This window comes from Leuciscus leuciscus, assembly GCF_965113295.1.
Source record: "Leuciscus leuciscus genome assembly, chromosome: 17".
Taxonomy (NCBI): Eukaryota; Metazoa; Chordata; class Actinopteri; order Cypriniformes; family Leuciscidae; genus Leuciscus; species Leuciscus leuciscus.
Window position 1 is genome coordinate 8048783 of NC_138741.1, and position 14058 is coordinate 8062840.

Here is a 14058-nt window from a genome sequence, read left to right on the forward strand (position 1 = left end):
TATCGGGGTGGATTACGTCACAGATCTTCCAGCTTCTGATGGCTACACCTGCATCCTGGTAGCCATTGATCGTTTCTCTAAAGCTTGCAAGTTAATTCCCCTAAAGAAACTACCCACAGCCTTTGACACCGCAGAATTATTAATGGAACATGTCTTTCGTAATTTCGGTATTCCAGAAGATATCGTGTCTGACAGAGGGCCCCAGTTCATTTCCAGGGTGTGGCGAGCGTTCTTTGCTCTCCTTAATGTCACAGTCAGCTTAACTTCAGGTTACCATCCGCAGTCAAATGGTCAAACGGAACGGAAGATCCAGGATGTCAGCCGTTTCCTTCGCACTTTCTGTGCTATATATATATATATATATATATATATATATATATATATATATATATATATATATATATATGTGTGTGTGTCAGTGACCAATCAAGCTCGGTCCCATCCACCACACAACGATCACTCTCTCCAGATTACTAATCACCCGCACCTGTTCACCATCAGCAACCTCATCACCAGCACTACAAAACACTCACCAACACCTCAGTTCCTTGTCAAGCCTCCAACGGGAACAGACCATGATCCATTGTCTCCTGAGTCTCTGATGCATCCAGATTTCCGAGAAGCAACGTATACTTACCTGTGAAACACTAACCTCTGTATCATTGTTCTGCTGTCTCCAGAAATCCTGCTTGATTCCATGTTACCTGTGATCCTGCATCCTCCTGAGCTACCTGTGTTTCCTCCGAGCTTGCTTGCTAGTGACTGCATCTGAAAGAGAAAAGACAAGTATCAATGAACTGTGACTGCTTGACATTAACTAACCTGAAGAGAACCTGCTCACCTGTTGTCTGTCCCGCACCGAGTGATCTTCACCGAATCTGCACTTGAACTTACTGAATACTCACCTTGCACTCTTGTCTGCTTGAATAAAGCTGTGTTTGATTCACTTACCTCTGTCTCCGTGCCTGTATCCTGACTATATATATATATATACATACATGATTAACTAAAACAGATTAACAGACTGACAAAATATATATCAGGCTTTACAACAAAATAAAAAAAATAAAAAGAAATGACAAAAAAAGAAATATAATGTTGTATATTTGGAAAACATGCATGTGGCAACATTTCAACAAAATGATATTTTGTTGCTTGCACGTTTCGCAATGCTTTATAAAGTAAAATGTACAGTGATTGTCGCTAAAAGCATGTTCATTTTTATCTGAATCTGGCTTTTTATTTTGCGGGTTATTGTATGTATTGCAGCAGTCTGGAAATTAAATGTCCAGGTAAGGGGTTCTAAAAAGTTAATACTCTTATCTCATTTGAAAATAATGTACCTAAACCCTATCCTACACCAAACAATAACAAATATAAACATAAAATAAAGATTATTTTGCTGAAGCAATCATGCCATTTCAGTTTGCTTTACAATTCTTTGAGCTATGTATGTGTGAACTGAGAAAATTAATCAAAGTTTTTGTTGTTTTACTGGCACTAGTGTTTATTTTAGCTATCTTTCTCCTATTTTAATTAATTTCATGCTCTTTTACTTTAATAAATCATTTTAAACTGACATTGATTCCTGGCTTTGTACAACAGGTAACGAGTGATGAAAATCCAGTTCATCTGGTGAGATTGTTAAACCCATGGGGCGAAGAAGAGTGGCGAGGAGACTGGAGTGATGGGTAAGAGCTGTGACAACCATTACAGTAACTGCTTCAATTAGTTCACAAACTTGGCCGAAAGTTGTACTTTGCTTCTACGTGTCATCACTTGGGCATATCAAGTTCTTTTCTTTGTATTTGCTTCATGATATCACATATCATCTGTATAAATTTTACAGATCACCTTTGTGGGACACAGTTTGTGAAGAGGTCCGCAAAATTTGCCATGAAGTCTTAAATAATGGGGAGTTCTGGTGAGCATGACCATGTTGGGGACACCCACCGTCACACTTTTTGGAAGACGAAATGGGTTTGAGAAGAGTTATTGCCCATTAACTTATATGGTCCAGGACCCCTGTCAGCTATCCCTCAATTCAAAAACTGCAATGACATTCTTCATGTATGTAATACATCGCTTTTTGACTGATTAACTTAGAAATACTTTTTTTTTATGGCAGGATGTCAATGGAAGACTTCACCTCAATTTTTGAAAGCATAGATATTTGTTGTAGCTGTCCTGATTTTCTGGATGGTTCCTCTGAATGTCACTGGACCTCAAAACGGTATTTTGGCAGATGGAATGCTGGGACTACAGCAGGTGGTGACATAATTAAGACAGGTATTATTATTCTCAATATGTAAATATGCCATCTTATTAGGTACACCTGTGCAACTGCTTGTTCAACGCAAATATCTAATCAGCCAAACACATGGCAAGAAATCAATGCATATAGGCATGTAGAAATGGTCAAGATGATCTAAGCATCGGAATGGGGAAAGTTGATTTAGGTGACTTTAACATGGCATGGTTGTTGGTGCCAGACGGCCTGGTCTGAGTATTTCAGAAACTGCTGATCTACTGGGATTTTCACGCTCAACCATCTCTAGAGTTTATAGAGAATGGTCTGAAAAAGAGAAAATATCCGGGAGATTCGCATCATGGATGTGCAGCCAACAAATCAGTGGCAACTGTGTGATGCACTCATGTCAATATGGACCAAAATCTCTGAGGAATGTTTCTATAACCTTGTTGAATCTGTGCCACAAAGATTTAAGGCCATACTGAAGGCAAAAGGGGTCCAACCTGGTACTAACAAGGTTCACATAAAGCCATAGCATATCAATCAATTCCAGCATGGCAAGATTACAGTATATACTGTAGATAAGGCTTGTATAAGTAAGACAGATACAAGAATACTTAAAATAATGCATAGATAATGAAATAATGTATAAATCTTCTTTTAATGTGTTATAGAGACCTTCTGGACAAACCCTCAGTTTCGGGTGACAATTGATGAGCTTAATGAGGAATGTGCTAGTGGGCAGCGCCCTGAAAACACACTGGTGTCTCTCATGCAGAACCATGAGAAGAGAAACAGGAATAGCCAAAATAATTATGATATTGGCTTCTATGTCTTTGAGGTCAGTATTGGCGGATGGAGCTATGCATATTTATGTATGTAATTTGTGCATTTACCAGATGATTTTGTAAGTGACAGTGTGAGGAATTTGTCACAGAGCCATTAATATTCATAGTGCACATTCTGCACAATTCCTGGTTTATTAGAACGCTAGACTAAGAAACAAGCTATCAGAGGTGAAGTGCAAAGAAAAGGCAGATTTTGTGTGTACCTTGGTTTAAGATTGTGGAGTGCTTGTGGAAGAAATGTGCCTTCAGCTGCTTTTCGAAAGTTGTAATGATCTCTACACTTTCAATGACATGTAGTGTTTTATGCATTATCTGCAATATCCCTGTCATGATCGCTGTTTTACCTTTTTCCCCCTTTTACTTTTACAGATACCATTAGAGGCAAGTGAAAAAATAATACAAATATTATACTCATATTGTCCTTTTATGAAGAGATTCAGTCCTTTTTCTAACCAAAGACACATTTTATTATTCTCTTTTAGATGAGAAGTCAAAGTGGGAGGTTTTCATCTGAGTTCTTCATTGAGAGAGAGCCTGTGGCACAGAGTGATGGTTTAGTATGGCTCAGAGAGGTTATGAAATTCTTCAGGCTGGAGCCAGGAGAGTACCTGATTGTACCGTGCACGGAGAATCCTGGTGAAACCGCATCCTTCGTCTTGTCTATTTTCTCAAAGAATGAGACACACTTTGAGTAAGTTATGAGAAAGAAACCTGAAAAAAGCCTGAATAAATTACAGCTCTGTGATCTAAAGTTCTTCTCTTTCCAACAGACATATTCAGGAGACTTCAGATTAGAATGGAGACATGTCTTGATGAGGGTGAGGCAAACCCTTTGTTGTCTGCTGTCTTTATGCTTATTTTCCTTTCAATTGTTAATTCAAGAAAAAAAAGTAGAATTTTATTAGTTTTTATGTATTATATTTTATTCCAACCAAGAAATCGTTTTACCTTTATTTGTTGACACAATGTTTTTCATTGGTAAAGTAAATGTGTCATCTGTTGGGTGGGTGATTTACAATAGTAGTTGTTGCTAGTTTTATTTTTGATAAAATTAATGTATTTCTGTATTAATGATTGATCTGTTAGAATACATTATTAGATGCCATCAGGGGAAATAAGAAAGACTTGTTTCATTTATTACAAATGACTGTAATCCTGCCAAAATAAGACTTGAATGGAAAAGCTGTAAAAACATATGAATGAAAGTGTGGCTTGATATCTGTCATGTGTCAGTGCATGTTTGGACTTTCAGTTTGTGTTTTGATTGGTTCCTGTTGTCCTTTGTTCTTTTCCCGTCACTCCTTCGTTTCTATGGTTACTATCACTATGAGTTAATTTGTCCCAGCTGTGTATGATTAATTATCTCATTTCTGTTTGCTATTTAAGATACACCCTTTCTTTCAGTCTTTGTCTGATTGCTGTTGCGTTTATCTGTTTTACCTGTCTGTCAGCTTGTTCCAGAGTACTATTATTAAAGTTTGAGTTTGCATCTATAATCAGAGTCTTCAGCCGGTTCCTGAGGAAACCAGAGTGTGACAATATCAACAAGTACATGTAATAATTCTTATTCATATTAATGTATACTGCCGCAGAAGGGGTTAATATGGAATGTATAAATGCATGAAAAAGCTCCGACATATTTCTTCAATGAAACAGGATATATGCGATAAAAATCAGTAAATTTTCAGAAATTAACTGCCAGTTTCTTTCTGAAAATGGTGATAGAATTTATAATTTAATGAAACCAAATAAGTAAAAAATATAAATCTGGCATCCAGGTTTCTTAGAGTGACGGCAACAAGGTAACTAAGAAGACCCCACCCCTAAAACAGAATGTGCTACTGAGATTCTGGTGACATCCAGCCGGTAGTAACGCACAAAGGTATGAGGAGAAGCCCAACTGGCAGCAGAGCAGATGTCCTGCAGTGACACTCTCCTAAACAAAGCCCAAAGCGGCGGCTAAGCCCCTCTTGGAATGAGCTCTGATGTCCCCTGGGGGCTGCACTCCCTTTGATTCATATGCCAAAGCTATAGCATCCACAAGACAATGTGAGAGGCGCTGCTTAGATATGGGACTCCCTCTGTGAGGAGCGCCCATGAAATAATGAGCTGGTTGCTCTTCCGGAAAGCACTGGTCCTGGCCATATATGTCTGTAAGGCACGAACAGGACACAGAACATTCAGCTTCTGATCCTCCGTGGAGGAAAAAGGTGGAGGGTGAAAAGCAGACAGCTCTAACACCTCCGATGTGAACGCAGGGAAGCATTTAGGCATGAAAGCTGGATTAGGCTTAAGGGAAACCTTATCTCCACTAAGAGAGAATTTAGTGCACGAGGAATGAACCGTGAGTGCATGCAGCCCACTGACACGTTCAGCTGACGCCAAGGCCAAGAGCAAAGCCGTCTTGAAAGACAGCAGCTTTTGGGAAATACTTCCCAGTGGCTCAAAAGGATATTGAAACTGAGCCTCCAGCACTATGGAGATGTCCCATTCAGGAACAGTTCTCCTGATGACTGACAAAGAGCGATGGGCACCCTTCATAAATCTGCGGATTAGAGGGTGCTGCCTGACTGTCCAGCCCTCAAAGCCCACATGACAGGCAGACATCGCAGCCAGGCAGACCTTAATTGTGGAAAAATACCTCCCTTTTTCGATGTAACTCTCCCTTTTTGAAAGTAACACAAAATATCAGGAACTGAGCACTGATATGATGTGAGACCACGCCCATCACACCACCCTTCAAACACTTGCCACTTACAACCATATAAAAGAAATGGTCCTGGCATTCTGTATAGTAGCAATCACACGCGGCAAAAGCCCCAGATCGATTAGGTTCGTCCTCTCACTGGCCAGGCCCAGAGAGCCACCCTGTCCAGGTGTGAGTGATAAATCTCCCTGTTCGCTTGGGATAATAGGTCTGTACAGAGGGAGAGGAACCACGGCTGGCCATATAACAGAGGGATTATCTCCGCCAGCCATGGTGCTTTGGGCCACCCATGGGTGCTATCAGATTGAGAGACAGGCCCTGCTCTCTCACCCTGGCCAGTGTGGGAATTATCAGGCACAGGGGAGGAAAAGCATACAGCAGCACTTCGGGCCATGGGTGGCCACAACGCACCACATACCGACACATAAGTGACATACCGCATAAAAACTAAGAGAAATCTGTGGCGGGCCGCCGTGGAAAAGGGAAGCAGGTGAAAAAATAAGAATAGCGTGGGCGGCTCAGGATGCAAACACAGCTACACTGGCTGAATAAAAAGACTGTCACGTCCGATGGAGGCTGATCTAGCGATATGTCCTCCTGAAGACACGCAAGTGAGCAGTGTAAATCCAACCACACTGTGTACGTGCAGAGATCGCGAGAAGCGAATGTCAACTGGAGAACTGCAGCGCTTGCAGGCGTTATATGCCCTCAGGTAAGGGGGTGGAGCCTTAACTGGCATTGGCTACGCGCTTCTGTCTTGCCAGACTTGTTGCAATTGGATGCTTCTGCAGAGGTCAGGTACGGATGCCCTTCCCATAGGTGGACCTCGAACACGAGATGATGACAGAGAACATCATGCAACCTGCAGCGCTGTTCAAAAGAAACTGCTCACTAAAGTTAAGTGTCAATCTGTTTTTAGTTTTTGTCCATAGCCTTAAAATTAAAGTCTTGCAAATACATTGTCCTGTCTATGGCATAACACCTTTTTAACCCATATTTAAATTACCGGTGAACTGTTTCAGATCACTTGAATGAACAATCACTTCTGGGGAATAATTAGCTCAATGAAAGGAATATTCATGAGTCTATGAATATGATTTGCTTATCGTCTACAAAGATTAAATTACCCAAAGAGGGAATATTTGATCAATTGTCAGAGTAACTTTTACCAGAATTAATTTCAGTTATCTAAACAATCTGTTCGTCCTGCGAACTGTATGCAAGGCTTCCTTATCAAAACTCAATAAACTCACCCTGTTTATAAACTTAAAGAAAGATTAATCTTCTGGCCATAAAAAAAAAAAAAAAATCTTTCCTGTGTTTATACAATTTAGGTTACTGAAATAGTAACAGAAGGTAAAGCTTCGTAGCTTAGATCATACGTTTTCAGGGACTTCGAATTGGTGATCAATAAAGCAGATTCAATTCAAGAAGATTATTGGGTTTAATAAAAACAAACTAAGGAATACATAACTACGATTCACACAGAGTAAATATGCGTATATATCAATACAAAAGTACAATACAAACAAGAGAATCGAATAACGAATAATAACGAGAGAGAGAGAGAGAGAGAGAGAGAGAGAGAGAGAGAGAGAGAGTGAAAGCCAATCTCAGGGTGAACATTTTCAAACAGTTAACTTTGCAAGAGACCCCAAGTCGTTGGATAATTCCGCAAAAGGGAATAGCCTAGACAACCTTAAACAGCATTTTTAGATTGCGATATGAGATAGTGCTTGCTTTTGGTCTGGCTCTTGTGTATAGCTGAGTTCAAATTGTCCGTTGGCGCAGCTCCCGGAGTCCCTTCAGGAGCAGGTGATGCGAGACTCGACGGTTAACACAAATGTAAACTTTGCCAAAAGATGATTAGACTTAAGTTCGTTTAACTCGTGAAGACAACTGAACGAAGTCAAATATCAAACGGGAATAGAGAAAAGACTAAGATGAAAGCGAAATTAAAGAAGAACAAACGGAGAGACTTCTTGTGGAGTCTTTGTCGTGAAGATGGGGACCCTCTCTCTCTGGCGGAATGCCAAGAGCAAGGGTCTTTCCTTGTCTTTATGGACAAGATAGGTCACACCTGTCTCCCGTGAATGAACCAATCACTCGTGAGAAACTGAGGCGGAAAAAACTTTCTTTGTCTGATTAGTACAACCCACTGGTCTGATTTACGGTGGTGACAAAATTGAGCATTTATACTCAGAAAGATGGTACTTCTGAAATAATGCATCTTTTGGTAATTTGTCGTCGAGATTCGACACAGTCGGGTTTTTACGATTACAAGAACACGGGTGTTTCGCTTTTCTTTGAGGCTCATGCGCGTGTGTCTCTGGGCTCGCTCCCAGGGTGCCATAAACGTCATAACGCCATGGGAGACTACAGACCTAGCGGCGCCTACCGCTGTGAATTACCTTGGATGGGTCGTAAACAAAAGTTCTTGTTTTCTCAAAATCTAGTCCGGAATGAAAGAATGTGTTAGAAAGTCAGGATTCATTAATTCAGAACAGATGGCTGAATACCATCCGACCATTAGTGTTACACACTCAAAAAAACCAAAAAAACATTCTGTATATTAAAACTTGTTGCTCAAGCAAGGCTAGCTTATAAATATTTTGGTGATGAGCCAAAATGAATGTTAGCTGGCTTAAACAGCTACTTGATCTGCTCCCTTTAAATGTCTGGGGAATGTATATGTCTATTTTTAACAGCTAACAACTAGCTCTTAGCAGCTCAATATTTTCCTGACCCCATGATGACCCCTGTCCACAGCCAAGTGCCTACATGGGTGAGTGTCAGAACTGGACCATGGAGCAATGGAAGAAAGTTGCCTGGTCTGGCGAATCACGTATTAGATCAGGGGGAAGGCCGGGTGCGTGTGAGTTGTTTACCAGGGGAGGATGGCAGCCAGATCCACTATGGGAAGAAGGCAGGCCGAAGGATTCAGTGTTGTGCTCTGGGCAATGTTCAACTGGGAAATCTTTGGTTCCTGGCATTCATGTGGATGTTACTTGACACATACCACCCACCTAAACATTGTTGCAGACCACATAGGCTACACCCCTTCATGACAGTGGTATTCCCTGATGGCATTGGCCTCTTTCAGCACGATAATGCACCCTGCCACACTGCAAAAAATAATAATAATTAAGGAATGGTTTGAGGAACATGACAAAGGGTTCAAGATGTTGCCTTGGCTTCCAAATTCCCCAGATCTCGTTCCGATTGAGCATCAATGGGATCAATTGTAGCCCCACCTCACAACTTGCAGGACTTAAAGGATCTGCTGCTAATGTTTTGATGCCAGATACCACAGGACATGTTCAGAGGTCTTGTGGAGTTCATGCCTTGACAAATTATAACTGTTTTGGGCATTTTCAACTGAAATTAACATGGCAGTAAAACTACTTTTATTAATTTTCCCACATATTTTCCCACAATTCCTTGCAAACTTACCTACATTTTGATGTTTGTATCACATAACCAGCTCCATATGGTTTCTCACATACATTTTCGGTAGAGCATCTGATACAGCATTGCACTTGAGTACTTAAGTCAGAAAAAAAAAAGCTCAAATATTTGTAGAAACAAGCTAAACTGGCGATGTTGCTTCAGTAAATGTGTTTTTATCTCTCGTTTACTTTTGTTAACAATATCGGTTAGGTATTCAAAAATAAAAGCGTTGTGAAACGTGAAGAAACAACCTTAAAGGGGACATAACATGCTAAATCCACTTTTTTATCCCTTAAATGCATTTTGTTGTATATTTGGAGTGTTTAGAAGTACAGAAAAGTTGAAATGATTCTCTTCAGGTGCTTCGTTGATATCTTTATATTCTGTTTTGGTCATATTTTTACACCTGTTCCGATTTTTCTGTTCTCTATGACGTTTTTTAAACTATTACGTCACAGTATTTGCAGCGGAACTGTCAAATAAGGACATTGACTTCCGGCCCACCACTTCGAGCAATCCACCATTTTTATTTCTCGCTGCAATTTTGTAGTCCAAGCTAAAGGATGCAGACGTTACGAGAGGGTAAGTTAAAATGTTCGGTTGTTGGATGTAGTAACCCACATGCTTCATTACACCGTCTAATGTAGATGAACTGCCGCGCTTGTGACATGCGCCCGCATGTTTAACTGAAAGAACGAGCAGAGAGAGAGAGACCCGGTCGCGCGCACTCTCTCTTCGGAGCCAGGCGAAAGTGTAAACAAGACTTCACCGTCTCCAAACTAGACGCTGTCTGCTCTCTCTCCCTTGCACATATTAATCAAAATAAATCGACACGGTAGTAAAAGGTCGGAATACCAAAGTTTCATGTGTAAATACAGTAACACACCATTGCGATACATCCATATGAAGACGTTGTTCTGCAGGTTCGTCGTCTTCAGGAACAATTTATAAGCATGATATGTCTCCTTTAATATAATTTTGCAAAAATGACTATTCCCTCCCTCAACATGTTTGTTGGATTAACAGCAATTTAGTGATAAATTATATTTAACAAACCTGTGTAATCATCTTCATATGCCAACCATATAAGCTGCAATAGCTCATCAGACTCAGGAGCTGATGCACAAGTGATAGTTGAGGAGACATTTAAACAGCTGTCACTAATGAAATAAAGCACCCTGCCGTGCCACCCCAACAGGCAGTTTCAAATGCCAGAGTCAGTCTCATGCAGAGACAAGCGAGAAGCAGGCAGGTTAGCTAATGAAAAGGCAAACTTGGCAGCAGATATAGAGATGGGTCTAGTTAAATAAAATAAAAGATGTTTAAGTAGGAAGGAAAATGTTGAACTCTTACAGCTTTTAGTTCCTCATTTGATAAACCATTGACTATAAGGGGCAGCAGTTTATAGACAATGTTCGTGTCTTTGCTGAAACAGAATAATGAGTAACATGAGAAAGTGCTGAGAGTCGGAAAGCCTGCTGGACTTAAATTACAATGCAAAAACACATTTCCATCATTGACATTGACATGCAGTATTTCAGGTCAAAAATGCCTTGCTGAGCTCTCCTGCCCATTCTATAACCCTAAAAGGAGTGTGATGATGTGTGGAGACCATTGGCATATTGTGAGCATAGCAGACAACTCAGTGGGGAACTGCTGATCTCACGCTATTACCCTGTGGACCAGAAAACAGCATCTGATCTTTGTAAACAATAAATGCCATTACTTTGTAGTATCAGATTAAATGCTATTCCAGATACACAGAGAGCCTGCCCCTCTCTTCTCTTTTCAGCAGCCAGGTGATTGAAAATCTAAAAGTCACTTTTGCTGCTTTTGGCATTGCATGCGAGTTAAGAAGTGATAGTGATGGACCACAGTTTTCTCATGAAGAAACGCAGTAAAGAATATGATTTCAGCCATGTTTCTTCAAGCCCACACTTCCCCCAGAACAAGCACCACATGGAGAGGTCTGGTACATGTGGCCAAAGACCAGTGGCGGCTCCAGACAATTTTGATTGGGGGGGGCAATGGGGGGTCCTGGTCATTTCAAGGGGGGTCTCATGAAAACCAACAAAAAATACAGTGGACACGGCTAATAACTGCATATTACTGCTACTAAACAACAAAAACAACACAGCATATCAACTACTTTGTTTTTAATTAATCAATTGCAGTTTGCAAACAATATGCTCAAACTTTAATTGCCATAGCCACACCACCCATGACAGAAAACATATTTACAAAATAGTATCTATTCTCATACTCTCACCACCTTTTGATTGCCCTACTTCTGTCCAGTTTCCCCCTGGCATCTTCTCTGCTCCTCTTTTGTCCAGTCTCCTCCTGTCTTCTTCTCTGCTCCTCTTACTCTCCAGTCTCCTCCTGTCTTCTTCTCTGCTCCTCTTACTCTCCAGTCTCCTCCTGTCTTCTTCTCTGCTTCTCTTACTCTCCAGTCTCCTCCTGGCATCTTCTCTCCTCTGTTCAGTCTCCACAGGTGTGATTTACTGCAACATATGAGTTTATAGTACACATGAATAGGTTAGTATTCATGCTAAATACAGCAATACAATAGCAAGAGGTTCACTTCACTCACCAATATTGACAGCTCTTTTGTCCAGTCTCCTCCTGGCATCTTCTCTGCTCCTCTTTTGTCCAGTCTCCTCCTGTCATCTTCTTTGCTCCTCTTACTCTCCAGTCTCCTCCTGTCATCTTATCTGCTCCTCTTACTCTCCAGTTTCCCCCTGGCATCTTCTCTGCTCCTCTTACTCTCCAGTTTCCCCCTGGCATCTTCTCTGCTCCTCTTTTGTCCAGTCTCCTCCTGTCATCTTTTCTGCTCCTCTTACTCTCCAGTCTCCTCCTGTCATCTTCTCTGCTCCTCTTACTCTCCAGTTTCCCCCTGGCATCTTCTCTGCTCCTCTCACTCTCCAGTCTCCTCCTGTCATCTTCTCTGCTCCTCTTACTCTCCAGTTTCCCCCTGGCATCTTCTCTGCTCCACTTACTCTCCAGTTTCCCCCTGGCATCTTCTCTGCTCCTCTTACTCTCCAGTTTTCCCCTGGCATCTTCTCTGCTCCTCTTACTCTCCAGTTTCCCCCTGGAATCTTCTCTGCTCCTCTTACTCTCCAGTCTCCTCCTGTCATCTTCTCTGCTCCTCTTACTCTCCAGTTTCCCCCTGTCATCTTCTCTGCTCCTCTTACTCTCCAGTTTCCCCCTGGCATCTTCTCTGCTCCTCTTACTCTCCAGTTTCACCCTGGCATCTTCTCTGCTCCTCTTACTCTCCAGTTTCCCCCTGGCATCTTCTCTGCTTCTCTTACTCTCCAGTCTCCTCCTGTCATCTTCTCTCCTCTCTTCAGTCTCCACAGGTGTGATTTACTGCAACATATGAGTTTATAGTACACATGAATAGGTTAGTATTTATGCTAAATACAGCAATACAATAGCAAGAGGTTCACATCACTCACTTCACTCACCAATATTGACAGCTCTTTTGACCAGTCTCCTCCTGTCATCTTCTCTGCTCCTCTTACCCTCCAGTTTCCCCTGGCATCTTCTCTGCTCCTCTTACTCTACAGTTTCCCCCTGGCATCTTCTCTGCTCCTCTTACTCTACAGTTTCCCCCTGCCATCTTCTCTGCTCCTCTTACTCTACAGTTTTCCCCTGGCATCTTCTATGCTCCTCTTACTCTACAGTTTCCTCATGCCCTCTTCTCTGCTCCTCTTACTCTCCAGTTTCCCCCTGAATCTTCTCTGCTCCTCTTACTCTCCAGTTTCCCCCTGTCATCTTCTCTGCTCCTCTTACTCTCCAGTTTCCCCCTGGCATCTTCTCTGCTCCTCTTACTCCCCAGTCTCCTCCTGGCATCTTCTCTGCTCCTCTTACTCTCCAGTTTCCCCTGGCATCTTCTTTGCTCCTCTTACTCTCCAGTTTCCCCCTGGCATCTTCTCTGCTCCTCTTACTCTCCAGTTTCCCCCTGTCATCTTCTCTGCTCCTCTTACTCTCCAGTTTCCCCCTGGCATCTTCTCTTCTCCTCTTACTCTCCAGTCTCCTCCTGGCATCTTCTCTGCTCCTCTTACTCTCCAGTTTCCCCCTGGCATCTTCTCTGCTCCTCTTACTCTCCAGTCTCCTCCTGGCATCTTCTCTGCTCCTCTTACTCTCCAGTCTCCTCCTGTCTTCTCTGCTCCTCTTACTCTCCAGTTTCCCCCTGGTATCTTCTCTGCTCCTCTTACTCTCCAGTTTCCTCATGCCCTCTTCTCTGCTCCTCTTGCTCTCCAGTTTTCCCCTGAATCTTCTCTGCTCCTCTTACTCTCCAGTTTCCCCCTGTCATCTTCTCTGCTCCTCTTACTCTCCAGTTTCCCCCTGGCATCTTCTCTGCTCCTCTTACTCTCCAGTCTCCTCCTGGCATCTTCTCTGCTCCTCTTACTCTCCAGTTTCCCCTGGCATCTTCTCTGCTCCTCTTACTCTCCAGTTTCCCCCTGGCATCTTCTCTGCTCCTCTTACTCTCCAGTTTCCCCCTGTCATCTTCTCTGCTCCTCTTACTCTCCAGTTTCCCCCTGGCATCTTCTCTGCTCCTCTTACTCTCCAGTCTCCTCCTGGCATCTTCTCTGCTCCTCTTACTCTCCAGTTTCCCCCTGGCATCTTCTCTGCTCCTCTTACTCTCCAGTTTCCCCCTGGCATCTTCTCTGCTCCTCTTACTCTCCAGTCTCCTCCTGGCATCTTCTCTGCTCCTCTTACTCTCCAGTCTCCTCCTGTCTTCTCTCCATTCTCCACAGGTGTGATTTCCTGCAACAATTGTGTTTATAGCACATTAA

The 14058-nt window shown here is 42.2% G+C and overlaps 2 protein-coding genes across 4 annotated transcripts in view; one reads left to right on the forward strand and one right to left on the reverse strand.

Annotated features, from left to right (window-relative positions):
* Positions 1–4595, forward strand: part of LOC309479263 (calpain-1 catalytic subunit-like) — a 53492-nt gene extending 48897 nt beyond the window's left edge. For all 3 annotated transcript variants that reach the window (XM_082143290.1, XM_082143292.1, XM_082143291.1), the window contains 7 exons: positions 1606–1691; positions 1850–1924; positions 2129–2289; positions 2926–3092; positions 3469–3480; positions 3582–3790; positions 3870–4595. In XM_082143290.1, the coding sequence (XP_081999416.1) occupies positions 1606–1691; positions 1850–1924; positions 2129–2289; positions 2926–3092; positions 3469–3480; positions 3582–3790; positions 3870–3894 (735 nt within the window). In that variant the 3' untranslated portion in view covers positions 3895–4595. The remainder of the gene's footprint in view (positions 1–1605; positions 1692–1849; positions 1925–2128; positions 2290–2925; positions 3093–3468; positions 3481–3581; positions 3791–3869) is intronic.
* A 4937-nt stretch (positions 4596–9532) lies between these two features.
* Positions 9533–12315, reverse strand: LOC309479005 (uncharacterized protein; the record flags this gene model as incomplete). Its single annotated transcript, XM_082142851.1, has 3 exons — positions 9533–11760; positions 11850–12250; positions 12295–12315. 3 exons carry the CDS (start codon positions 12313–12315, stop codon positions 11541–11543), a joined length of 642 nt encoding a protein of 213 aa, XP_081998977.1. The 3' UTR covers positions 9533–11540.
* Between the last annotated feature and the right edge of the window lie 1743 nt (positions 12316–14058).